Source organism: Diplotaxodon limnothrissa, linkage group LG19 (assembly GCF_057381915.1).
Source record: "Diplotaxodon limnothrissa isolate DT_005_m linkage group LG19, D_limnothrissa_male_GT1.1, whole genome shotgun sequence".
In the NCBI taxonomy this organism is placed as follows: domain Eukaryota; kingdom Metazoa; phylum Chordata; class Actinopteri; order Cichliformes; family Cichlidae; genus Diplotaxodon; species Diplotaxodon limnothrissa.
The window spans coordinates 18,752,840-18,780,733 of record NC_140614.1 but is presented as its reverse complement, the minus strand read 5'-3'; the positions used below and the strand labels follow the sequence as shown (position 1 = coordinate 18,780,733).

At 41.5% G+C, this 27,894-nt stretch overlaps 1 protein-coding gene across 1 annotated transcript in view; it reads left to right on the top strand.

Moving 5' to 3' along the window:
- Positions 1-6,901: 6,901 nt before the first annotated feature.
- The window catches only part of daam2 (dishevelled associated activator of morphogenesis 2), an 84,539-nt gene continuing 63,546 nt past the window's right edge, over positions 6,902-27,894 (top strand). Inside the window, exons 1-2 of the mRNA XM_085342381.1 lie at positions 6,902-7,143; positions 21,021-21,307. Of these exons, the coding sequence (XP_085198507.1) occupies positions 21,140-21,307 (168 nt within the window). The 5' untranslated portion in view covers positions 6,902-7,143; positions 21,021-21,139. The remainder of the gene's footprint in view (positions 7,144-21,020; positions 21,308-27,894) is intronic.

Genomic DNA, 27,894 nt, shown 5'->3' with positions numbered 1-27,894 from the left:
TTATTACTCTCTTATCCCGGGAGAGCTCGGAAGATGGTTTCACTGTGGTATAGTGCAACACCCAGCTGGGGCGTCATTCCAAGCATTACATTAAGCAAGACTGAGAGAAAAAGTTTTAAAAATGTCATTTATTCTCAGCTGCGGATCTCGCCGTAAACTGTAGCTTTGTTGGAGCCGTCGTGGCGAGCCCAGACCAAAGGCTTTGAGAGTAAAATTGGTGGGCTATTTTTAGGCAACCCACTTCCTCTGGTTTGTGATTAAAATCTTTAGAGAGAGGATGCTTGCTTGGTCACTTTGGCTTCAAAGTTTTGGTCAGTTGTTGCTTTTGCTGTCACAGCATGATGCAAGTACATAATTACAGCGGTATTTGATTTATGTGTGCACCAATCATTGCATCTCCTTGGGCACAACCTATCATTAGCTAATTAAAACATGGGAGCATGCTTTCTGTTTGTTTGAAGCGCTAACGTGATCACTGCACTGTCCAATGCAACGTGACCTTGGCTGATCAGACAGCACTGTCTGTGACCAGTGCTGCCAGTGGGTTCAAAGAGTTTCCCAGCCTTAACTAGAGGTGAAGGGTCAAGGAAAAAGGGTATGAGGCCTTGGATGCAGACGCGCACCTGTTCACATGGGGCCTCTGTTAGCGGAACAGATGACTCCCAGATGTTTTTATCTAGACACTATGACAGTCGTGACCATGTATGTCTGTGGGGTCAACCCCTTAAACTGCACTGTTTAGAATTGGACTTATGGTTACATTCACATAACTCTGACATTCACCGCCGTACATGGGCCTGTGTTTGAAGGGTGTAAAAGCCTTGATTTATGTTGCTTTGAATGGATACTAAGAAGTGACATTAAGGCACCTGGAACAGCTCAGGTGAAGGTGAAGTTTTGGGTTCAGTGAGTGGTCAGATTTGTGCTTTTTTATTTTTATTTTTTATGAATGGCAGGATAAGGAATTTTGATAAATTGTAATGTCATACAGCCACAGGAGGAGAGCCCCATGTTGCCAATATAACAGCAAGAGGAATATATCAAATTTGATTTTAAATGGAAGCATCTGGAAAAAGAGCAAAGGCCTTTCTTGTCTTCTTTTGTCATTATTTTTTACTGACAGCCTCTATTCTCACTTTTACAGTTTACACACCTGGACTCATTTTGGCAAAAAAGAGCTGTGAGAAGTGAAGCCGCCTTAAAAGCATGACCTTTTATACATCTTTGTATTTTCCATCTCATATTTCTAAAATTGAAGAGATTTGCTTGTACTGCTATAGACTCGTATAAGCTGATGTTTGGCACCAAATACTTTAAAAAGATTTTAAAAGAAGCAGAAGAAGATGGCAAAAAACCCCAAAAAATAATACTATAAGCAAGTTGCTTAGATGGACTGTACATCTTTCCAGGTAAGAGAGGGGGTAGAAGTTTTTTCTGATTTCTGCTAACATATACTTGAAATATAGTCACATAAAAGCACATTGGGGTTAGCAGATGTGTTTTTTAAACTAAATCTTTCCGTAGTGAACTGTATTTCACTCATACAGTGTGTGTTACTCAGAGACTTCCAATGTTAACTTGGAAACTTTGCAAGCTTGTTATATAAAGATGTCATAAGATGTGCGACTTATTGCAATATCTGATAAATGCCTTCAGCAGTCTTCAGGCTATTGATTGTAGCGTGAAACCAATCATTTGCTTTTGGGGGGGACAAAGTGTTGCTTGCACACTGACGTCAGTGTGAGAGTGGCTATTGCCAGAAATTCACAAATGGTTTGCAAATAGATGTCTCCCATGTTGTTTACCCAAACTTCAATATCTAAAGTCTTGGTCACACCTAGAAACGAGTTTTCAACACCAGATGGTAAGGGGGGGAAAGTGCATTTGCAGAGAGGTTGGTAAGTGGTTGCTGGAAGTTGCAAAAATTATAGACTGCCAGGGGGTAACTGGCTGGTCTCAATCTGTGAGACTGGGGCTTAACATCCTGCCCATCTTAGGAATTGGATAAAGTAGAAATAGCAAGGCTAATGATCTCCCTACTCAAAAAGTGCATCCATCTGGTAATCAGCATGTCCATGGCTCCAAGAATTCTACTTCTCCTCTGGTCCAGTTAGCAGTGTCCTTTCTATCCTTGGTTAGTTTGAGTTAAATTTGAGACAGCACAAATAGAATTATACAAACAAAATAATAATTAAAAATGAAAAAAGGAAAAAAAACATTAAATGCAAAAAGTGAATTAACCTACCAGCTTAAATTCTCATATTTCCAGAGTAAACAGCTGAAATTGTTAACCAGTCAAGAAGAAGAAACGCGCCATTGGCGCATTTCATTATGGTTACACTATGACATAATTTAGAAGTTATTCAAAGTCCAATAGCGACGGCCTTCATGCCCAGAGATCAAGGTATTACATCACTGGTTAACATGATGAAGCTGTCATGAGTCAGTCAGTGGAAAGCTAGACCATTGTCTAAACATGACAGCATGTAGCTGGCACATATCCAAGCAGACACTAGAGCCACTGTGGAAGCAGGCAGTTGGTTGACCTTTGACCCTGCCCAGTCTGCCTTTTAAACAAAAGAGCCATTCAGATACAGACTGCTTTTGCAGAACACAAAGGGGGGGGAAAAGCACTTGGTACAAATGAGAGGTAATTGTGTTGAAAAGCGTGTTTACTCTCATTTGAAGTTGGTAAAAGCAGGTGGATTGTCAAACATTTGTGATGGAAAGCCACAAAGAGTCGAGCTAGAAGAAGAAAGCATGAATTCATGCAACAGGGATATAAATAATAAGAGCAGGAAGAAATGTCACCATAAAAACAAAGTGACTTAAGTTAGATTTATGGTTGACTGCTTTGCTGTGATTAGGTTGCTTTTGTGCAGAGGCTTTTGAAAGATGGATAGTATACCGTTCCCCTGCATCATGATTTATAGCTAACATACAATTACACCATGTATAAAAATGTGCACTCATATTTATGCTGTCAAGAGTTCAGGGTTTTGAACAGCAGAAGTATTTTCTCAGGGGCAATTTATTTCTGCGTGGGTGTGAAAGAAAGTGCAAAGTGCTGTCACAAGGAATTCCTCGCCTAAACAAAATACAGTTAAATGAGAGCTGCCTGGTCTAAAGAAGCCCTAAATAATACATTAAGGAACAACACATCGTAAAGCATGACCGTTTGCCATGTTAGCTCTGGCAGCTGCTGGCTTGGAGCGCTGCACCAGCCACTTCTCTTCAGTGACAACCCTGGAAAGAGTCCTCCTGATGCCAATATCTGTAATTTCAAATGCCTCTTTACAGGCTTTTCTCTGGCTGTTATCAGGTTTGACTGCTGCTGCACGTTAGAGGGGTCTGCAGGAGAAAGTGTGGTTTATGAGCCTGGAGGAGACCACCTTGGGTGACCCACTTCTTCTCATCCAATATTCCATTCACCTTTCGTCCAGCGTAACACCAAGTGCCAAGTTCCCTTTTTTTCTTTCTGACTAAATTTAGCACTTGTTGGCCAGGCTGTGACTGTTTCTGTAATATGATGGTGAATTCTTTCTTAAAATATTACTTCATGAATGCTCCATATAGCGGGCACAGAAGGGTTTAGACCAATGATTTTAATTGTTAGACAGACTTTTGACAAATGATTTGAACTACTCTGTTCCTTTTTTGAATCAACCTTCACTCATTTCAATCTCTATAAATTCCTCAGTATGCAAATTTCTTCATTTCCTTTAGTTATAATTATCTTGAATGAGCTAAAATCTCATTTTTAATTCAGTTGATTTCCTTCAATACTTGAGATAATTTGTCCATTAGCTCCTGGTCATGCATTACCACTCCCTGGGGTACTCCTAATTGGGAATCACTGATTTGGAAAGCAGCTCAGGAAGTTTCGCCCAACTGACTGACAAGTGACAGGCAGATTTTAGGGGTAGCTGTGTGTCTTTTGGCAGCACACAGCTCAGCGGAGGAGAAAGCTCCCCGCCTCTCTCTTTGCAGCTGGTTTATCAGTCATGACATTTGCCATTCACTGTGGGTAAAGCCTAACCCTGCTTGAGTTGATATGAATATCCCAGGGTGAGGTTTACTGAAGCCAAGTTAGTAGAAGCTATGATCTGGAGTCATTTGTAAATGTGGAGGTACACATGAGTGTCTAAGCTCCTCTTTTCTTTCTTCCTGTAACATGTGTGCTATTCAGGGGTAATGAAAATCAGCAAACCCTCAAAGAAAAGGAGAACAGATGGAATAGAGAGCTTGTTGGATCTTTCACCCTCTCTCTTTTTTAGAGACCATGATTTTTATCACATGCATGCCAGGCCCATTCCATTTGCGTCAATTATCAGGCTGTGATGGATGATACAAGGGTTACTGGTACACTCAGCAATACTGGAGCCTGTGCTTACCCCAAATAACCCCGGAGGAATAGGCTATCTTCCCTCATTTTGGTGATGGAGAAGTTACCCTCTAGAGAGAGAGAGAGCGAAAGAGAGAGACGGAATGGAGAAGTGATGCAAACTAATGTCACTTTGACACTAGTGAACATCATGGAAACAAGCTGGTTCTGGCGCTCAGCTGGGTTAATGGATGTGTCCCCAGGGCTTCTTCAGGAATGCACCCAAGCATTACCGCCAGCAATTTGGTGTCATCTGTCTTCTGTCCCTAGAGAAAGATGATAAATGTTATTGTGACTGCCCCTTTCTCCACTCTTTAGCATATCAGTGGCTCCAGTTTGAGTGTGTGAATGTCTAAACAATAGTTTCAGTGGGTGGTGGTTCTGTCACAGAGAGTATAATAAACATAATAAATGAATCTAAATAAATATAAAAGTATAATACCAAAAGTATAAAAAGAAAATGTGCTGGATTTTAAATGTGCTGATTGCCAAAAATGTATCTAAGGGTTCAGTCCTGTAGGCCTAGAGACAGGATGGCGAACCCTTTGCAACCACAGGTCGCAAGGGAATAGACAAATGGTTGCTGACTATACAAAAGAACTCCTTTTGATTGCTTTGGTCTCTAGATACAACCGACATATTTCAAACTATGTTTGACTACAGCAATCTGCTAGTGACCAAAGCAATGACAAGGAGGTTTTAGTGCAGCACCATATACCTCTTTTCAACCATTTTCACACAGTAATTGCCAGCAACCACTAGGCAACTGGTTGGAGGTGTAATGGATACATTACACCTCTCCCGATTGACCTGTGGTTGCCGGGGGTTGCTGACTGGTCTCTAGGCCAGCCCTTTATCACTAAATCTAAATATGTGATTTTTTTTTTTTTCTAAATCAAACAATGAAAAAATAGATTGGGGGGAAAAGTATTTGGTATACTCTAATGGCCCCCAAGTAACAGTCCTTGTTTAGAATGTGGTCACTTGCTCTCATTTACAGTATATGCATGCATTTATACTGAAGTCAATATTAGAGACAAGCCAATACTTTTTCCAACTTGGTCAGCAGACAGGCAGTCCCATGAAAGATAAGACGACGGCATATGACCTCAGTCTGCATGACCCATGCCTTTAAAGTTACATCAATAGTATTGATGAGTCAGTTGTGGTCAGGAAGCTGTCGATGTCTAAAGATCACGATTGACATGTCAATGTTTTTTCAGACATATTGATCACTTTAGAATGCTCATACTCAGACTTGTCAGTGATGATGAAGCATACCATACTTTATCATATAATTATCTCTACAAGCGATGATAGTTTACTAAATGGATATTATGCTGCATACAATACAGATGTTTTGTTGAGGTAAATTTTCCAGTTAGCTGTAGTGCTTCTAAATGTAATGTTAGATGTAATATTATTTTATTTATTTATTTTTTTTGCAATTAGAAGAGTGGCCCCCTGCTGATAAATTAATGAAACTTGGATTTTTGTGGTCTTTGACTTTATTTTCTGGTGTTAATCTGGTGCTAGAAGCATTGGAAGCACAGTTGATGGGAAAGGGCGGGGCGGGGGGGCCATAAACTCTGATAAACTGCTGCATAGGTGTTTTATTTTGTCTGGCTGAAGGTTTGGGTGTAAGGAGGGGTGGAGATGAAGAGATGATGGTTTCTGTCTTTCACAGGAAGTCTCCGGTGTCTTGAAGTTTTTGTTCGCACTCTCTTGCCACTCATGTTATCACAAGTAACATACTTGAACTCCAATTCTCTGAACCCTCTGTGGTGTGGCCCTCCAGCTGATTTCCTCCCCACCCTTCAGCTCCTTTCCACCCTTCCACACATTACATTTGGCTGAGCTTATACTGCGAACTTGACCAAGCCAAGAGATCTTTGTGTATCAAGGTTTCTGACTCACCTTTTTCTCAATGAACACTGATGACTAAATCACAGGGAAATCCTTTTCCTGTCTGTGTCAAAGGGGTAATTCCTAATGGACAACGCCATATTTGGCACATCAGTTTATGGGCGTGTGTGCTTTTATGCATGTGTTAAAGATGAGAGGACGGGGCAGGAAAGAGGTTTCCTTTGGGTACTGTGTGAGATATCCCTACATCGACTGCTCATTTAGACCTAAATGTGTTGGGTGGAGTTGGAATTGCGGGCAGGCATAGGAAGCACAGGCCGTTGAGGGTCATTTCCTTTTAGCTTGCCCTCTCCCATGGCCTCTCATAACAGACACGCACAGATACTATAGTATAAGGTAAATGCATGTATGGTATATTCACTGAAAATCCATAACATTTTAGCTGACATCCACATGGATGCTGTCATATGCTGGAGCTGGAATCCAGAAGGGGAGGGGAAGGTAGATTAGTAATCCAAAGACAGAGAGACTGTGAGAGAGCGAGAGAGACAGAGCAGGAGAGGGAGGGGAGAGAGAGAGAGAGAGAGAGCGGGGACAATGTCAACAGCTCAGCTCCCAGCACAGTCAGCTGAAATCTAGAGCTCAGCTCAGAAGCTCGGAGAGGTGAAGCAGACGAAACTAAACGGCGTCTGTCAAACTCTGCAAACCCATGGAATTTGGTCATGAAGCTCCAAAAAGCAAAAACGGTTGCGTAGAAGCAGAAGATGCGGGATTGCTTTAAATTTTTCTTCTAACTTTTTTTTTTCTTTTGTGGAGTGCTTTTTTTTTTTTTTCATTTGCTAGTGAGGCAACACAGAGACGGTTCATCTCTTAGTGCAACCGGTCTGAAGTGGGTAAGTAGGCGATACTTGATCTGGATACTGATACTCTTAACCCTTCCCGGTCATTGTGAGTATTAGCTATTCGGTAGTCTTGTTCACCCATGACAGGCTACAGATGCTCATGCTGCTTAGTCCAGGCAGGAAAATTTGAAGATTTCTGCAGGCAATAAAATAAACATCAGGTAGGAGTGCTCATAGAGAGGAAGGGGGAAAAAAGACCTGGTGGGCAACAAGGGCTGCTGTTCCCCTGTGATAAAGTTTCCACATTTTGTGCTGTTGTGATTGGAGGGAAGGGCAGTATTTTACAATCGTTTTTCACTACAGTGGCTTTATAGCTCATAAACGGGAGCAAAAGTTGGGTTGTGAAATGAATGTGGTCTTGATGTTTGGGCTCGTTCTCCAACGGTGCTGACAGGACATCTTGCTGTACCCACATGTGTGCTGTTGCACTGTGTAAGAAACAGTTTTGGCTTAATAGTGATGCTTTTGGGTTCAGTTTGACATGAGATTCTAGAAGTTTTGGGAGTTTCATGATTTCATGGATGATCGGAGGCTCAGTGTTATTGCTGCTGCTGCAGATGTGAGTTGGAAGACATCAACATTTAGTTTCAACCAAATCACATTACAAGATGTCTAATGCACATTTCAGGGGAATTGTTCACATTTAAAAGACTGAAGGGTGATGGGATAGTATCATATGTAAAATGGATGCTATTTTGGGACCTAGATGATGAGTGATCACACATCTTCATCAATCACACAGTCATCTTCCATTCCATATTCCTCCCATGCAACCCATTATAGACACTGGGGGCTGAGTATGTATGGAAGACAGTTCTTTTTAACTGACAGTCCTTTCAAAGCTTCCTTAAGGGATGCCAGTACATGGCTACATGGCCCCTCAGAGCGGTGAAAATACCCAGCTTTACTCTTTTGGCTCGTCTGTCAGCTGTAAATCCTTTGCATGCTTTGAAAGCATGGTCATGTGAGTTCATTCACCAGCCGTCCAAATTTCCAACTAAGAAATTGATTAGGGATCCTTTCTTAGTCTCTTAACATCCCTCAAGGTTAAGGTTAGGACTAGGCATAGGCGTGGGATTTGGTGAAGGTTTACCCCTTTTTAAAAAAAAAAAAGAATTTTCATAGAAAACTCAAAATGAAAACCTTGCAAGAAACAACTTGTCCCAGAACATGTAAGATGTCATTTGAAACCGGCTGTTTGGCATGTGGCTAAAACAAACTTGACCCTAACCTTAGATGGATTGTTGGTGACATGATGGACGTAAAGGGGGTTAGGGTTTACTGAGGCATAAGTTTTATTTATGGAAAATCTTCCAACTAGATAATATAGCATTTTAGAGTGATGTTTTCTTTTCTGGAGACTTTTATACAGCTAATGCAGCAGTAAAAGCAATATGAAAAAACACGAGACACATGTTATTTCGGTAACACTCATGTAATTCATCCCTTTTGGTGTTTTGCATTTTAAGGTCACTGAACCAGAGGCAAAACTCATTTATATAGTCAAAGGGCCGTGTGTGTTTTTCTTTGATGTCTTTTTGCAGTGTGAACAGGATAGTATTTATTTCCACCACATTAAAAGCTTACTCTGCAGTCTGCTGGAAGACCTACATCCATGTGCGCTGGGGGGCAAACAGAGCGACAGTACTAAAAGATTCAGCGTGCCGGGAGAGCATTAACGAAAGTGTACATATACACCCTCTGCTGCCGTCAGCGCTCTCGGGGCTTTTCATATTTTATCGACCATTACGGATGCATGAACTGCTCTCTCAGGCTTAGAGGGAGTGTGAGGGGGAGTTATTAAGCAAGGGTTGGCCTTTTATCGCTTCAGCCCTGCTGCTGACTGGCAGCTCAATGGCCTGCTCATTAGGATAGGGACAGAGAGAAAAAAGAGATGAGCTCTGTAAAGTTGCTTGGACGTCAACTATCTGATCTTTTGGCCAGGATCATCTTCATGTTGCGTTCACATTAGAGTAGTTACAGTGTCTGGGGGGCAGAACCCTGGAAGATTTTAGGAAAAATGCTGCTAGTCCTCTCTCCCCTTCACTGGAAGTCCCCACACAGTGTGTGTCAAATGCTGCTATTGTATTTGTGCCAGTGACACACTTTCTGGGGCTTATGATGTGTAAGCATATCTCCTCTTTACAGTGCTTCAGTTCAGTACAGTATTACCGCAGGCTATTTTAAAAAGTGCTCGTCACTTTGGAGAGCTGTTCCTGTCTTCTTTGCTATAACTGTCTCGGCGGAGCATTCCAGACATTACCCAGAAGCCCTATGTCCTCTATGCTGCAGCTGTTGACCTCTCACCCAGGCAAGATTAGTAGCCATTCACATTGTAGTGCAAAGCATGAGAAGTCAGATCATTGCAAGGTGACAAAGGCACATCTACTTAATCGGAGAGCGCAGTTGTGAGCTGTAACATGTATGAAAACAAACTGGTTCAAGAGAACAATCTCTCTCAGTTTTACTGATGGAAATCGCTCATCCTCTCAAGAAGACAAGACTGCAGGGTGTTTGAGGAGCACAGTCTCTGAGAATTTCTGCATCTTTTCCCTCTTGAGAGTCATGGTAACTAGCTCTAAGATTTTACTAGTGCCAACTTTGTTCCCACTTATAATAACACGTCTTTAGCTAGACTGGGAGCTCGTGACTCTGGAACGTTCCTCCCAGATGAAATCAGAAAGCGATTTGACACGGCAGGATGGCGTTTTGGAGTTTGAAGGGAAGGGATGCCAAGTATTGGATTTCATTCTGAGCCCTGTTAATATGTGGGAATGTCAAGGACTTTGGAATGTGGCGTGGCTGACTTTCTTCTCATTCCCAGTATTAATAGCATAGATATCCCAGTGATCCGGTCTATTTGACGAGCAGAGATGTGCCCATTGGCTTTTTGTAGAAATGGGTCAACAGCATGGCTGTATTTTCTATTGCTGGCCTCTGTGCTTGATAGAACCTTCACCCGGAGCCAACATTAACATCTGCATTGTTTGAGTCTCACAAAACAACTGGCAGACTGATTTTTCCTTGTGCAACGTGGATGTCTTGCAGAATACAGTTACTAATCAGGGTTGAGCGACTGGATAAATGTATCTATGAATGTGTCAGTGCATTGCTGTTTTTATTTTTTTCCTTGATATTTTTCCATTAATTTTTATCATTTTTTGGTTTTGTCTTCCTGAGGGTGGGAAAAAGCAAACTGTAAAAATGTCTTTGAAAAGGATGCACTCTTCCAGTATATACGTTTGTGGTGCTAAACTAAAGTGTTGCAATTCTAGTACAGAACACCCAACAGTAAAAAAAAAGACAGGACTTTTGGGTTACCTGATGTACCTGATGTAGTTTTGCATCTTTGTTGACATGGTTGATCATTTTGTAAGTGCTGTCCTTTTGGTATTAAACACTGAGCGGAAAAAGTCTTTTACTCTACCAAATCTCCAAAATGTGCAGACAGGCTTTCAAAGTCATGTTAATCCCTTGTTAACGTGGCCCAAGATGTCTGTTGCTGGATGGCTTCTTATTTCAGCTTTTTTTTTTCTTTTTTCTTTTTCATGTAACCCGTGTCTGTGGTTCGTGGCTTCTGTGAAGGGGTTTACCATGTTTCTAATAATTTGCTTCAAACTGGAACTGTACATGGTTGGGTACTTAAAGGGTGCCCTGCACTGCTCTATGGAGCTGCTAGATTTGTTTTGGTTAAAGCAACAATTTAAAAGCACACTTGTAACAACCCCCTGGCAATTTATGTGGCCTGCACTGTTATAAATGTTCCTTGCATCAGGGAATTGCATTTTTTTTAATGAATCAGACTAAATGAAATGGCTATTAATGACATCCCTGGAGGATTGGAAAAATCTCCTACCCCCTCCCCTTTTTCCAGTGGTTGAGTTGAGGCATTTCCGCTTAATGGGTGAGATGGGTTACTGTGCCTCATGGCCTTGTTAAAACCAACTATGCTTATATGTTTGTTTTCAATGAGGCTAGAAGCTAATAGGACCTCTGAGAGAAAGAGATTAAAATTTACAATGTGATGGACTGATTGATCGGTAAAATGGCACAATGAGGACACCATGGGAAAGTCTGACGATTCTATTGTCTAGAATAACCAATTAACAGCATCCGAGTCCTCAGTTGACATATAGATGTAAAACGTAGGCTGCTCTAAGATGGTCTGTCAAGTTCATACACATAACCAGTAAAGACTCTATAACCATGGGCCAAATCCATATAATTACCCCATCCTTGCATTGGCTGTCTGACAGAGCTGTTTGTAAACAAAATAAAATGAAAAATGCCTCTGTCTAAATTTGATTGCTTTTGCCTTGGAGACAGTCTGGAAATATTTAAGCAACACTATTAACCACAAACCATTAAAGTAATTAATAATAATTGTGGTTGTGGGCAGTTTAAGTGGAGGTACTTTGTTTTCTTGGGGGGGGGTTACTGTATGGAAGCTACTTAAAAATGCCTGCTTTGTGTTATTCTGTGTTGTTCCATCTTTGTTAGTTTGTTGCGTCCATTGTGAGAAATGTGAGGGCGGCCATGAAATTCTTTGTACTTGTGGGTCATGTGTTTCAGAAGTGTTAATTCGCTACGAATTTTCCCAGTGAGTCAGTCTTGAGCCACACTACAGTCATGTGAGAAACGAAGTCTTTTGAGGCAGTGGGCCAAAAATGACCAAAGTGGAGATGTTTGGTCATAATGCAAACATCACAACACAGCACATCATACTAGCTGTCAAGCACAGTGGTGGAAGGTTGACAGTTTGGGCTTGTTGTGCAGACACAGGAAATGTTCATCTTGCATTCATTGACTTGATCATGCATTCTACTGAATACCAAAGTATTCTAGAGTCAAATTTGAGGCAATCTGTTTGACAGCTAAAGCTTTGTTGAAATTGGGTCATGCAAAAAGACAATGATCCCAAACACAAATACAGCAGAAAAGAAATAATAAAGCAGAGTAATTGATAAATAAATGAATCAAGGTCTTGCAGTAGATTCCAGAAATTCCAGATCTGTCCAGTTCAAATGCTGTGGCAGGACCTTAAGAGAGCTATGCATAAACAAATGTGTGCAAACCTCAGTGATTGCTGCTTAAGGTGGGTCTACATGCCACTGAATCATGGGGTTGTAGTTCACTTTTTACATAACTGCATAGAATCCTTTCTTTTTCACACGACTGTATGTCCTGGCTGAAGACACAACATCTTTGAATCAGTCATCAGCTGTCTTGCAGCTTCCCTTATCTGATCGCAGGACAGAAAGGAAGTGACTAAAGGGAGGACTTAGCAAAGAAATCAAGAAGGTTGTGAAGGAATTAGTTAAATTAGTAGGGGGTGAAGGGAAGGGTGGGTTTCCTATCTTCCGATTCTGAAGTCCTTTCCTGAAAGATGCACGTAGGCATACCAGCACAGACAACCCTAATCTGTAATGACCTTAAACTCTTGATGGCCATGTGTAGATCAAGGCTTGACTGTAACATTGTAGAGTCCATGAATCTGGCTTCAGTATTGTGTGAGTGAAAATATAGGAAGACTGTGTTGTCATCAAAAGTCACTCTTTATTTCCCTGTGCTCTCTGATAGTCAGATTGGACTTCACTTTATACAAAGCCAGAATTTATTTGTTTTTTTTTAAAAAGGAAAAAGGTGGTCAAAAGGTGACCAAAATCATGGACTTCCTGCTAAGTTCTGAAAATATCCAACTGTGAATTAAATCAGCTGGTGGGTGTACTCTGTTGTTGGTTTCAGAATAAACTAGTCATTCTGTTGCTTCTAGCTTTCTCTCTGAGTGAATCTTTTCTGTAGCCAAAAATACAGCACAATCTCCATCTTTAAATTCCATGGTGGTATGTCTTTGGTTATCTCTGTCAGGTGACTTCTTCAGAGCCCAAAACATGCTAATTAAGGACAACCGTCCTAATAGAAAAGGCCATTAATACTGGACAGGGAGAGCATGGTGTCATAGCTAAAAATAACTGTCCCCTTGAAGATCAGATGCACATTCACTTGCAGTGTTCTGACGGAGACTGCGCTAACCTACCCCATTGGGCCCCAGCAGAATTGTTCCAACCAAATCTGACCCATTGTCCAGGTCCACATGAGAAAGCCACTCGGTGTACAGACTCTCATGAAAGCGCTGTTGGCCTTCCAACATGAAATCCCTCGCAGAATGTGTGCTTTCAGAACAAGCACAGGAATGCAGCGCATGCAAATGTGCCGTGAAATAATGGCAGCTCCTCCGCTGTCAGCTCTGGTCATTTGTCAACTGAGGCTCTGCTAACCATGGAGCTCTAAACTGGATTTAGATGGGTGATGTCATGCTTCGGGAATGCATGTCACAATGTGTGTGGTGTACTGTGTATTTCTAATTTACAGTTTACGTTATTTAGATCACCAGTGGATCCTGTCTGTTATTCAAGCCAGTTGTTTCAGATTAATCATTATTTATTTCTATAATCTGACCACCCATGGTGCTAAACTGCCTGTAATTGAGGAAGTGATGCATTAATAAGATGACTTTAATCTCTGTTGGCAGAAAGAACAAACTTACATTTACATGTTTGCATGTATGTCTCTTGTAATGGGGGCGGGGGGGGGGGGGGGGGGTTCTTGCTTATATGTCACTGTTAAGTAAATGATTACAGCATAACCCCTCACTCTAACAGAATAAGATGTATGTGGTGTACATGCCCTCCCCGGGGCAGGAGCATGGGCCGTGGGTGGGCCACATCCTTGAGAAAGTGAATTTTCAGTGTCCCAGGTGATTTGGTTTGCAGCCAGTGGTTTTAGTGTGGGGAGAAAGGAATCAAAGGACAAACAGGCAGACGGTAAAAGGGGTTAGCAGGGCATGCTGCACAGGGCATGTCTGGGGCAACAACAGCCAAGGCTTAATTGTCTTCAGCGGCTGGGGTGAATCGCTACTTCCTGTTAAATTAATCAACACGAATAGTTCACATCCATATACAAGGACAGATGCAAGTTTTATGTATGAAAATATGACTACCAACAAATATGGAGACATGCAGCCAGGACAAGATTTCTGTTGCATTATCACACTTTGTGCTTGCACGTTCAGTTAACTTTTGTCAAACATTTGCTCTTCATTGTCATGAAATCCAGTGTAAGCATTTCTTAATTTCTGTTTATCTAGCCAAGTCTTTTCTTTTTTTAGAAAGATGGAATTTTTGGATTTTCTATGTTCAGCCGTCCCATTTGGTGATTGTTCTTGGAGCTAACCTCAAGTGGTTTCTTTCTTTACTATGATAAGTAATCAAGATGAGGTTGATTGAGCCATGTTTACTACCTCCCAGTAGATGATGCATGTCATTTCCAACACCAATTGGGAAACTCTATAATTAAAATTGTAATTAGAGTGCCACTGGAATTGAATTGAATCATGGCTGTTCCTCAGCATTTATTGGTGTCACTACATCAAGTAGGACATAAAGTGAAAAAAACCCCAACCTAATCCCACCTTTGCCATCTCTGTCCCTGCAGCTTGCTTCAACAATGCCACTTTTTCAGTCAATGGTTCATCTTGTTCCTGTCTGTGCCAGCGTGACACTGCTCTCCCATCCCTGGTACTGGCTTACATAAGCCCGCCTCCTGCATGGCCCAGCACCCCAAAGGAATGGTCCTCATTTGTGGGACCCAGAAACAATATGTGTGCAGCATAAATGTGCACCACACTCTTCCCTCTGATCTTTTATTCATTGCCTCTGTAAAACATAGTCAATGGCCTATCCTGCTTGTTATTTGTCTCGACTAGTTTTATTGTCGCTTTTTTCTCCTCCACCAAAACGCATTTGACTTCCATTCTTTCTCTCTAAGTATCTCAACTAGAATTCATGCATCCAATGCATCCATCAATGTGTTCACAAGCAAATGACAAAGATACTTGCAGATGTAAAGGTGGATAGAGGGGAAAAAAAAGAATGACAGGGGAATAAAAGAGTTGCAGGAACTCACTGTAGCATCTTTAAGGAGCGTGTATTGTGCAGAGTAAAAATGACCTCTCGGAGTAAGTGGACAATTCAGCTTGGAAGAGGAATGGGTGAAAAACAGATCTCGATTTTGATCTCATTTTGCATTTGGTTCGAACAGCTTTGTGTTGTTTGGCAGATGTTGTGGAGAGGGTTGAAATTATGCAGGCACAGATGTTTGATCTCTGCACAGATAGCCAGTGCTTCTCTTCTTCGGTCTTCTGCACACACACAAAATCCTGCAGCAGCAGCAGCAGCATGTCTCTCCTCACTGCGTTCCCCTCCTCCTCGTCCTCCTCGTCCTCCTCTTCCACTGACCTACTTCCTAACACTGTGGATGAAGGATGAGGTAGCAGGCTCAATGAGAAGTGGCAGCAATAGTATCTCCGTTCTTCCTCCCTTCTTCCTGTCTTTCCTTCCCTTGTCTCCTTCCCAGCTCTCTCTTTCTGCTCAGACCCTTCAGAGATACGGGAGCAGGTTTCTCACTCTCCTTGACATCTCTTGGTTTAAAGTGTCTGCTTACATTTGAATCTTATATTTGATTTTATTGCATGAGTGTCTGGCTATATAAATGGCATACAGCAGAATATGTCTGTTTTCATGACTTTTACAGACATGGCTGTGTGCGTACAGAAATTCTCTATCTTGACAAGCAGTGACAAATCTCTGCGCAACTATTCCCATTTCGACACAGATGTTTTGAGTCTGTAGAGGTCCACAAACCATTTGCTCTTCAGTGAAAGCTTCCTTTTCCATACATGCATCTGTTTCCCAGAGATGAGCAAAGGCGTGTTAGGAAGTCTCCGTGTGATTTAGGGTCGGCATTTTGGGTACAGCTTCATCTGTTTCCAAGAGAAGAATATGGACTCTCATAATCTTCTTAATAGTAAAAGTTTATCATTATAGTATTTCAAGTTTTTGGTTATTCTAAGTTTATTTTTATCCATGCTTTCCGCTCAGGTTTCAATTGTTCAGTTGTAATTGCAGGGACAGCGATGTGGCTTTAAGCGACATGCCCATAAGTCCAGGGCATCCATGTTGGTACTTCATTAGTAGGTGTTTATGTGGATGTATAGGAGCTGGTATAAAAATAGGGAGCACAGCAAAAGAAAATAAATGTTAGATGATAATGTTTCTTTTTAGCCAACCATGCATTTAAATAGATAAATCACTCCAAAAAGTTCATATTTTTCTGTTTCACACATTCCTTTCTTCCCAGTTGTGCTACATATTGGCTGCCTTCTCCTACCAAGCTACTCAAACCAAAACCAACAAACAGACTGAAAGCAAGAGAGAAGCAGCCTCATTCTTACCAGCTCCTCTAAAACTGTGTTTGCGTTTCCTTTCAGCTATACATTAATAAGCTAAGCAATAAGCTAAACATTTCCCGACTGTTGCCCAGAAAGAAAGCAAAGTGTACATATTGAGATATGCTCCCAGGCAGAAGTAACAGCTTGTCAAGGATGGAAAGCATTTAAATGGAAGGAACAGAACAGCAGAGAATGGGGATTAAAGATGGATGGAGTAGATGGTGAGCAGTGGCAAGGACAAATGACAGATGTTACTGCCAGAGGGGGGTTGATGAAAGGACTCCGTTCACCCTGAAAGAGAGGAATAATGGGAGATGACAGGGAGTGAAGAAATGAAAAGCTGGGGGATGAAGTAGGGCTCTCAGGTCACATATGGCAGTGGACACGGTCAATTTGGATTGTTTGTGTGGTGACTCCTTCATACAAAGCATAGTAAAGGTTACACAAATAGTCACGGGTATAGTCTTGGTTCTTTGTATTTGCCATACAGTATATACAGTATTTTTTCTGTGTATATAATGTTTGGATTCCTTGGCCCACTTTCCCGGGGCACAGGCTGGAAGCAGGCCAGCAGACCTGGTGCTGAGTGAAGACTGGCTGCACGTGGGGCTCAGTGGGAGAGTGAAGATAGAAATGCACACAGAGACACTGGACAGTGCATTTTGCTGAATGGCTTTAAAACCCCTGTAGAGCGGCCTCTTTTCCATTAGGCTCGGCCAGCTGTCGGCAGCAGCTATAACTAACTCCATACAATAAAGCTTTGGCACTGTGCTTATATCTTATACTAATAAAATGATAACAAGCTGTCACTGTTACAGTCTGAGGTAAACCAATCTCCTTGATTTATCTCCCTGATGGGGCCTTTATTCAAATTTTGCCACCTTGCCTTTTTAAAGTGCTGTTCTCTCTCATTTTTCCTCCTAACTCGCCACTATGAATTCTCATCTAAGTCCATATAAGGCGTGATCAAAAAGTGCTTGTAAAGATCATCATCTTGTGCAGCTCTGGACCATTTTCTGTACAGCTACTATTCTTCTAGCCTTTACATGTCCAGTTGTGTTTGGGCTTCTCCGATATGTCAAAACGTGATCATTCAATTTTATTTTCATTTTCAGGAAGTTGCGGGGAGGAAAATATGGCTAATAGGGCAGGTGGTGAACAAAGATTGTGTTGATGTGGGTAGAAAATAGGTTTCAGTGCACTCACAGCTGGCACCACCACATTTCAGGACATTTTCTGTGAGTGCTCCCCCTCAGACGTTGCAGTAGAACTCCACATTGACAGTTTCCCCCTTTACAGTACACAATGCTGTGATGAGCATGCTCCTGGCTCACATCATGTGTTGCCTTCAGGCTTAAAAAAACTCTGGACTCTTCAGGTTGAAACAGAAGTTGCTTTTTCCTCTCAGTGAACTTGCAGAGTGCTCAGTGTAAGTGGTTTGAACAGGGCTTCCAAGGAGCAATCTAAAAAAATGGCAGTGGAGCTGAAAGCTGTACAGACATGACACAAATTGCACAACAAATGGAAATATTTTGAGGATATTCCTGTTCCAGTGTGTGGTGACTAAAACATCTCTTCTGTTTTGTACACTTTACTGGCAGAGTATTACAGGTATTGTTTGTATGTTTAGAACTGTGGCTTTCTTTGTAGTTATACATATCATTCCATGATGTCCTTCAAAGTAGGTTGTTTATCCTTGAATTATATGTTGTGTAGCGTGTTGAAGTATCCCTCATATATAAAATATATGGACTCGGCTATTTTAAATATTTTTCCTATTGTGCATCTTAGTTATGTTCACATGGTGTGTGTGTAAGTGCAAGTGGAATGTCATGCATAATAACTGGAGAAAGCTTGAAAAAGTGCATTTTGGGTAAACCTTAAATTTGAAACATGGTAATTGGACTGGTTCTTATATAAGGCTTTCCTACTCTACTGGAGCATGCAAAGCATTTTATACAACGCGCCTCATTCACCCATTCTCGCCCATTTATACGAGCACTTTTTTCTCTGTTTTTTGTCCAACATTCATTCTCTGATAAGCATAAAGCAACTTGGGGTTCAGGATCTTGCCCAAGAATACTTTGACATGCAGACTGGAGCAGCCAGGGACTGAACCAGCAACCTTTCAAATGAATGGATGGACTTTTTTTTTTTAATGTAGTCATATTTTACCATTCTTGAATTTGGTATACAATGTACATAATATGTATAGATCGGATATATCACATCACTAAGGGGATTTTGGCTTGGATTGTGACTCTTAGAGTGGGTGTAAAAAGGATTTGGTTGTTATATAGGATGATCCAAACTGATCTAGAATAATGAATGGGAGATATCAGAGGTGAATAGGTGCACATAGCTCATTTTTAACCTTGAGCCAAGTTCAGTCCCCGCCTGATTTGAGCGGCGGCGGACTCTGGGATTGTCACCTCGGCTATCATAACACACATGCCGCTGTAGAGTTAAATATACTGCACACACAGGCACAAGATGCCACACATGCTGGAATTCACATTTGAAGCGCTGATGCAATGACTACCAAACAGTCCAAGTACTGGAAGGTGAATTACATGGAATAATTCCGAAATTAAGCCCACTGTTGGACACACAAGCATTTCCATGTTCAACAAACCAAAGAAAACTTTAAGTTGCTTTTTATTTAAAATAGCCTCCGGCTCATTCGTAGGTCTGCTCCTTCTGCCCTGAGAAGGATGACAGGTTCAAGGAGGCGGAAAAAACAAATGAACAAAAAAGATGAAAAGGGCAAAATGGAAATGTAGTGTTTTCTCTGTTCATTTTTTCCCCTTTAAGCGCTTGTCATGGGTCCAGGGCATTCATAAAGAATTTACCATGTGGCTCATTTTAGACCGTGCGGTGAGAACTCCTTCACTGAGCAAATCTGCATGTGAGAGAGTCATGATGTAGTAGATTGTGGCTTCTTCTGGAAACTGAGGTCATAAAGTTTCACTGCCATCTTGAACAGATGTGTGCAAAGCTCCAGATATTATTTAATGCTTGTCAGGATATGTGAGAATATCAATAGAAGCATAACACATGGGAGTAGTTGCTTAAAAAAATCTGGTCCTGCTTCTGCTTTCCAAACATCTTGGACACTTTTTGTAGTTCCCATAAATGGCTCCCAAATTGATTTCTTGGTCAAATGTTTCTGCTAGATTTGCATGCCTAAGGGTTTTGCACAACAGGCCCGAGGTCCTTTCATTCACAAATGCAGTTAACTGTTACATAAAGAAGCGCTCTGCCAACTGTGTGTGCATCTGATAGGACATAATACAGTGTAACGAGTGTGTTATTCACGCAGTGAAGACCACCCGGATTCTTTTCGTAGCATCAAGGAAATCCTCCAGGATGTTTTACACCATTCGATCCTCGCTCATGTTGGTAGAGGGTGTCACTCACTGTTGTCTAAGGGGGGGAGGCACTGCCAGGGCACAAAGACACACATGCACACAGGCAACAAATGCTGCACAGTCGCTATTGTACTCATGGACAAGAGCTTTCTTTGTTGTGGCATAAGAGCAACTAATGTCAAGACTCCTGTTGCCACACAGCGAGAATATCTCTACAATCCTTGGGACATGTTTTTAAGGACACAGTAAAGGCAATCTGGATAAAGAATAGGCTTGGATAAACTGTAAGTTAATGTGCATTTCCAGTCATTCTAGCAGTTTCTGTACATGGAACTGTATTGTTTATTTATGTGGTGGCTGTTGCTGCTCATATCTTCCTGTATTTATGCCAAACAAACAGGGCTCCGGGAAACATAAATGGCTTAACTTCCTGTGCACTACAAATAATTTCTTTGCAAGGAAACATCGACAGGAGACACAGGGCGTGTAGACCATCATAAGGCCTTAAAGATCTGGGAACATTATGAATCCTGTGCTGTATTTGACTGAGAATCAAATCAATAATTTATTGTGCGGGGAAAAATGTCATGCTCACTTGTCTTAGCGTGTTATAAATCTTGGACTGTAGGAGAGCAGCTTCACATGATTCACAGCACAGAATAACGTTTTTTTTTTTGTTTTTTTTTTTGTCTTATAAGATTTAGCATCTTGGTTCCTTCTTTGACTTAGACAAGCTGCTTTAGCTCCCTCAGCCCTCACCTGTAGTTTGAGCCAACTCTATTCTGATTGGCTGCATCTTTAAAACAGAAGGTTTGAACAACTGGTTGGTGGGGTTGTTGTGGTCACATTTGAGGACTGAGATGGAAGAAAGTGCAATCACTGTGTTGCAGATGTTGTAGGGGTACCAGAGAGTTAGGAGATTTTTGGGGTTAGGGATTAGGATTAGGGATTGATTTAAAAAATGTTTCCATTTTTCCCTGTTTCAATCCAAAAGTCGAATAGTTTGGAATAAATTATTATAGATTAAAGGCACTGCACGGGCCAGTGCACATCACTTATAACTTCCCAGATGCTGTGTTGCTCACCAGAGGTCACATGCTGTCCATCATTAAACTATTGAAATGTGTTGGTTAAAGATCCAGGAAACTTTAAATCCACTTTAAAGTAACTGAGAGCCATTTGCTTGGTCTTCTCTCTCTCTTTTCCAGATGATGCAACCTAGATAGCAGCCTCATCCTCCGCTCCACTCCCCCTCCCTGCCCCTTGGCCCCTTCCTCTATCTTCCTGGACCTGCACCGCCACTGCCACCTGTGTTACCACAGCCATCATGCCCCCCAGGAAGAGGACACGACAGGGCCTGGGCTTCCTGTGCTGCTTCGGCAGCAGCGAGCCCCCGGAGATCAACCTGAAGGACACCGTGCCACTGCAGCTGCTGGAGTTCAGTGCGCCCATGCCGCCTGCTGAGGAGCTGCATGCGCGTTTCTCCGAACTGGTGGTGAGTAAAGATAGATTCAACTTGATGAATGATTAAGTAAGCTGTTTTCACACTCACACAGGGCTGCCCTGAACTTTTCTAGGACTTCGTTTTGGATGTTAGTTTTTGTGATGCTGAATTGCGTTGATTTGTGAAGCAAGTAGGCATCACGTGCAGTGCCCCCTGCAGGCTCTATCAAGCCAGCATCCTTATCTAAACCAATATATAGAGTTGCAGGAGTACATCCTGATGATCAAGTGCAATCAAGGAGGGTGTTTCCTCTGGATGCTGCAATGCATTAGTCTTGCAAGCATTAAACGTCCAGGGGCTTCAGCAGGGGAGGAAAATTTATGAAAGTTTTTCACCTCTAAGCAGTTTGGAACTGAAGAAGCTTTTTGGATCGGAAATGAAACATCTTTAGAAAACTTAACAAAGTCTATTGTCCTTCTTATCAAGCTCTTAAGACTACCATAACCTGGATGACTGAGAACCTACACAGAAAACATTTATCCTGCTTTCAGACTGCTGTGCTTCCCATGTTTGTTTTTTGGTGGAGTTGAATTGGCTTTTAAAATCCCATGTAAAAACTGGAAAAACAGAGTGAAACACTGCTGCAGACAGTTCATGCACCAAATAGTAACATAAACTTATATATTAGTCTCCATGAAAGAGATTTGTGTGCTATTTAGTGGTTTCTCAGTCTCATGGCTGTTGAACAGAAGCCTTGCCCTTCTCCAAACATTTTACAAACTGGATAGTTTAAAGTGAAATCACATCTGTCATAAGAATTAATCCAGGATTTGTCCAGCCCAGTTCTTTTTCTTTTCCTGCTGCTCATTATACCAAACAATACGAGATCAGTGTCTCGAATTAGAAGGGGATTTCTTACAGAGGATGCCTTGATGGTTGGGTGAGGCCATGTCTCAATCGCCACTACAAATTCAGAAGCTCATCCTCTCCAGTATGCAGCCCACTCTTGCACTACAGTCCCTATCGTTGTTGGCAGAGGTTGATGTCTGGTCTCTGTGCCAGACTAGGATAACTGTACTTGCATGTGCCCATGGTGTGGACATGGATCAGGTCACAACTGCGTCAATGGAGAAGGCTGCTGTTCGTTTCAGCTGCCCTGCAAACAGGTCATGGCTTTACAGCTTTGCTGTTTCTGTCTCTCCATTTGCTCACTTCCAGTCTCTTGGTTGGTTTTGTTCCTGTCTGCCTCCATCACTCTCCTCAGATTTCCTGCTTCTCTCTGTCTCCCAACAATGTGTTGACTGGTGTGGCCACAGGACTGCTTCTGGCACTGCTGAGTGTTTGGGAATGCTAAACTTTACTGCCTGCAGGATATATCACTCCACTGTTAAATTCAATTCAGGGGATCAATGGAACTTCCGTTTATGATAAGAAAATTATTCAAGCTTATCAAAGCAGATGTTTCCCCAGTAGTGATTTTTTTTTCAAGCTAACTCACAGCATTATGCCCTGAATTTGTTCTTTAATAATGCATGAGCCATTAAAGCTTAGCTGCCTGTAGCTGCAGCATATTTATTGGCTTGATTGATGAAAATTCAAGCTTAAAAGCAATCAAGACACTGATTATCTCAATCAGGAGAGAGAAAAGCCTTTCATATTATACAGCTGTGAGGTCAACACAGTAATTTCTGAGGGATTAACAGGTTGCCCTTTGATATGCTGTACATGGCCGTACAAAAAAGTACTTAAACAAATTAGGCTTTGACATTAACGAAACCTCTTTAATGCCAGCAGAGACCAGTATTTCTGGGGTAAATTAAAAACATGCCGTCATATGGGAGCACTTAGCCAAATCATGGCAGTTTTTATGGTTGATAGGACTAAGTGACCCACAGCTTATTGTGCGGTAAATATTTCAGCTAAAAATGAAACTTACAGATTGATGTGCTGAATGAGAAGTAGGGAGGAAAGATTCGTCCCTGAGTTTAAAACCACTTGACTAGTTCAGAAAGATGATTCAGGGTTTTCTCATCGGACCAGGGCTCGTCCACTTTTGAAAAAACTGTAGTTCAGATAGTTGTTAGAGGGCCACTTTTGATGGCCTGTTTGTGCCTCACTGTAGGTTTCCATAACTAGATGCAACACTTAAAAATGCTTTGTGCAACAATGCAAATTACATTTTTTATGTTAGACACTTTTAAATTGGCAACATTGGCACATTACTTGGGGCTACAACCCCAATTTGAGGCAAGTGAAGTTATAGCATCTTTGAACAAATATGTTAATAAAATAAAAATGTATTTAACCGACTAGCATTTCTGATACCACCTATAAAGAGCAGCAATATTTGAATGCAAGTCGACTACTGTGCAGATCTCTAATTGAGAAAAGGTGCTGGATGATGAACAGAAACTTTACATCCTAGGATTTTCCAGGAACATCTAGCCTATAAAAGTGTCTGCAGGAAATTCTTAGGTAGACAGTCAGGGAACACGTTTTTTTTTTTTTTAAAGTTACTCTTCACATATTAGCAGTAAAGAAGCAATTTACACATGAAACTTGTGTTGTAGTTGTGCACACAGTAGCTTTAATATTTAGAATGTCTTAAAATTCAATAAAGAAAAATGATGCTCCAAAATAATGATCCCTCAGCCTGTAATAGCTGGATTCATGTCTAGTCTGACCAATGTACGACTGATTCTACCTAATAATGTTCATCTGGGTGAGCTATTGGTTCTGCACATCTGTTTTACTGATCCAGGAACCGACATGCTGACACAGATTTAACTGGGCATCCAAAAGTCTGTAGTACCAGACCTCTTGGAGTCAGCCAGCCCGGACACACTGATTGTTACTCAGGCAGAGAACTGATGTGGAGAGAGGTGGACCTATGTTGCATGGTAGGAAATAAAGAAAAATGAAGAAAAACACAACATAGTATGTTTCTGTGGCAACGGGCAATGGGGATTATTGTTAAATGAAAGCCTTTCCTGAGAAGGAGAATGAGACTCAATGGAGCCTCTGGAGTGGGAGCTACAGATCTGGGCCAAACGGAGGAGTAAACCACCTCCATGTGTCCTCACATTCATAATGGAGTCTTCTGCTGTGTCGAGAGACACGCGGTGCACACTCGGCTTACAGTGTGTGTGTGTGTGTGTGTGTGTGTGTGTGTGTGTGTGTGGGGAAGGAAAAACTTCAGCTGACTTTTGGACTGCTGTCCAGTTTTGGATGACAGTGGACTAGAATAGATATAACAGACGTATAACTGTGGCGATGAACCCTATTACCTCTTATGACATGAACAGTATTTTGGCCACTGTTGAAAGAAACGATATGAATTTGTGGCATTTCAAACCTACAGTATCCATGCCTACTTTCAGCAGCAGAATGATGTAAAAATATAGCAAATTATGCACAGTTTAATACTGTACATGCTGACATCTCTAAGGAAATATGAGAAAATATTACTAAAAGGCAACTGTACTTATTTTTGTAATATGAGACTGTATTTTTCCTTTGAGTGCAGAGACTTGTGATAATAAAATACAGTAAATTTTTCAAGTTGTTATTAATATTTTTTCTCATGTACAATATTTAACTGTTTACAAAAAAATATACAAGAAGCTTCTCTGCAGTTTTTTTTTCTTTTTTTTTCTTTTTTATAAACACATGAGAATAACAACTCATGCAAGTAGAGTTTAGTTTTTGTAAATCCAACAATGTGCTTGGAAACATTCCTCAGAGATTTTTGTCCATAGTGAAATGATAACATCACATAGTTGCTGCAGGATTGTCGGCTGCACATCCATGATGAAAATTTCCTCTTTCACCACATCCTATAGGTGCTCTAGTGGATTGTGGGGGCCATATAAGCACAAAGTCTTTGTCATTGTCAGTAAACCAGCTGATATGACATGACCTTTGTGACATGGTGCGTTATTCTGCTAGAAACGGCCATCAGAAGATCTCATGAGATGAGCATTGTTGTTGACCACATCCATCCCTTTATCACCTCAGTATACCCAAGTACAGTAAGAAGTAATGCTGTGATGCAGGCAAGGGCTCATCAACTCTCCCAAAGCCATGTTCAAAGTCACTTACATTACTTTTTTTCACCATTCTGATGCTCAGTTTAAACTTTAGCAAGTGATCTTGACCATGTCTATATGACTGAATTCACTGTGTTGCTCACATGTGTTTGGCTGGTTAGATATTTACATTAACCAGCAGTTGAACTGGTGAGTATGGCATGTATTGGATGATTATGTCACTTATTTTGTGTTAAGACTTTGATGTTGTGTTTGTGGGACTGCCTGCCAAACAACAAATAATCAAGTGAGACAAGGGTTCATAAACCCTGGCAAATCTGACTGGGACGTTTCTTACAGTCTTTTTTTTTGTTTTGTTTTTTACTTTATTAGAAGCCTCTGCCAACATTCCTGCTGTTTCATGATAAACGCAGGTGCTTGGTAATGTAGAAAAACAGAGAAGACATATTGTCTCCAGTTTATAGCTCACTAAGCTAATTTTTGCAGAATAAGCACATGTGGGATCCATCCTTGGTTACCTTGAGTAAACACGGACTCTCCTTTTTGAAATGTGGAACATCTCAACCCGGAGAAAGCCTGTAGGAAAAAAAACGTTTCCAAGTCTCTCATGGAGCCTCCTGTTCATGATGAAAAACTCAGCAAACTCATGCAAATGAACCTGGAAGCAATCCCCATGGATTCTGACACAATAAGTAAAGACCACATCTGAAGGGACTAATGGATCACATCAGTTAAAGTACACATTTGCAGCTGGCTGCACAGTTTCCTGATAGCAAATGCGCTGCAGTTCTGGGTTCTGTTTTTTTGGATCTGGGTGCATTTTAAATGGCTTTTTTCCACCAGTGCTTCAGGACTCTCACGCATAGTTGATATGTAGGCCATGTGGGTTGTCTGGCTGCGCACCAAAAACATTGACAGCTTTATTTTTGTTTATCGGGGCAATTCTCCGCTAACAACTTTTTATCAACAAACTTGAAATTACTCTCGTATTTGGGTAATTGAAAATGAGCTCTCCCTAATCATGTTGGGCACATTTCTCAGTGGTGGCAGTTCACTAAATCAAAATGAAAGTTTGGTTTCTACAAAGAGAAACCAAGTGTGAGGTTGTTTGGGGACAGCTAGACTTGGATTTACAAGTGTCAGCTAATAACAACAAACATTTGCCGTGGAAAGGTCAGCATATGGTGACAATGTGTGGACACATATGCAGCTACAGAGCTCTACTGAACCACGCCAAAGAAAAAAAATTGAGACAATAGAGAAAATGCCACTTCATCATCGACATAGTACTATTTATTTTTGCATACAAGTTGCAAAAAACTTGCATGCCACTCAGTGTGCTGTTATCCATGTGTTTTGAGCTGAGATGAGAGAGGATATTTATACAAATTGGTGCAACTGGATCAGGTCTACTAGTCGAACATCTGGCGAGTGCAGTTCTGGCAGGGTCAGATTAGTGTGCGTCTCTCTGCCCTCTTTTTGTCTGCTTTGTGTTTGTCTCTCTGTGTGTGGGAGCCTCGTTCCTTCTTTCTCTGTCCTGAGATTTGGGACAGTTTTAATCCAAACCGCACTGATCAGTCGTCCAGCTGTCCGCTGTCAGTCAATACATCTGGATGAACCAGCCTCTATTATCATCCTCTCCATGTGACTCTCAGTTGCTGATTTTAGAAGCAAGTAAATTTTGCAGTGGCGAATTTGTGTTTCCAGGAATAGCAGACTCGATAAAACATAAATGCTCTCTCCAGTGTGGCTTTTGAGCCCGGACACAGATCAGAAATGAATTGCATAACAGGAGGGAATGGAAATGTTCTTGTCCCTCTGGGCCACTGGGAGTGTGTTTCCTTCCCAGTGCATGCCCTGGATGCACCCTCTTTCCTCTCCTTCCTCCCTTCCTTCTTCCTATGCATTTCTCTGTGGAGCGATCTACCCATTTCTGATGCTCTCTGTTGTGAAGCCAGTGCTCACTGTCCTGTGCCAGTCTCATTATAAAAGTGGTCAAGCCCTGTTTGTATGAGGGGAGAAGCTGTAGGCTACTAACAGCTACTGACTGACTCATCAAAGCAAGGATACTCTGACTCATCTCAATGCTGCTAAGTGGAGCGAGCCTAATATGTGATGGTTTGTAGAGATGAATGATGTGACCAAATTAATTTCTCACCACGTCTTAAGACTAAAAAAGTCAATCTTTGATCTTTTCTTTGTTGTTGTTAATAACAGTACTGGTCTTTAGGAGTAATCAAGAGGCTGCGTCTGGTATATGAGGCTGACATACACACACAGGTAAACTCACTGAATCTTGTTTGGTTAATAATGGCAGCTATAGCTTCCTGTGGGTCCCCTTGAGGCCTCATATGACTTCCTGCCATCTTGCACGTCTTTCTTCTGCCTTCCTGTCTCGCCCAGAGATTGCTGGAGGATATATACGCACTGTGTGTGTGTGTGTGTGTGTGTGTGTGTGTGTGTGTGTGTGCACGCGTGTGTGTGTGTTACACCAGACTAATCCTCTGAGCCAGCACTGTAAGACTTTACATGAGGTAAAGACATTCATATCCACTCTGGAAATGCCACCTCATAGACGCACATGCATTG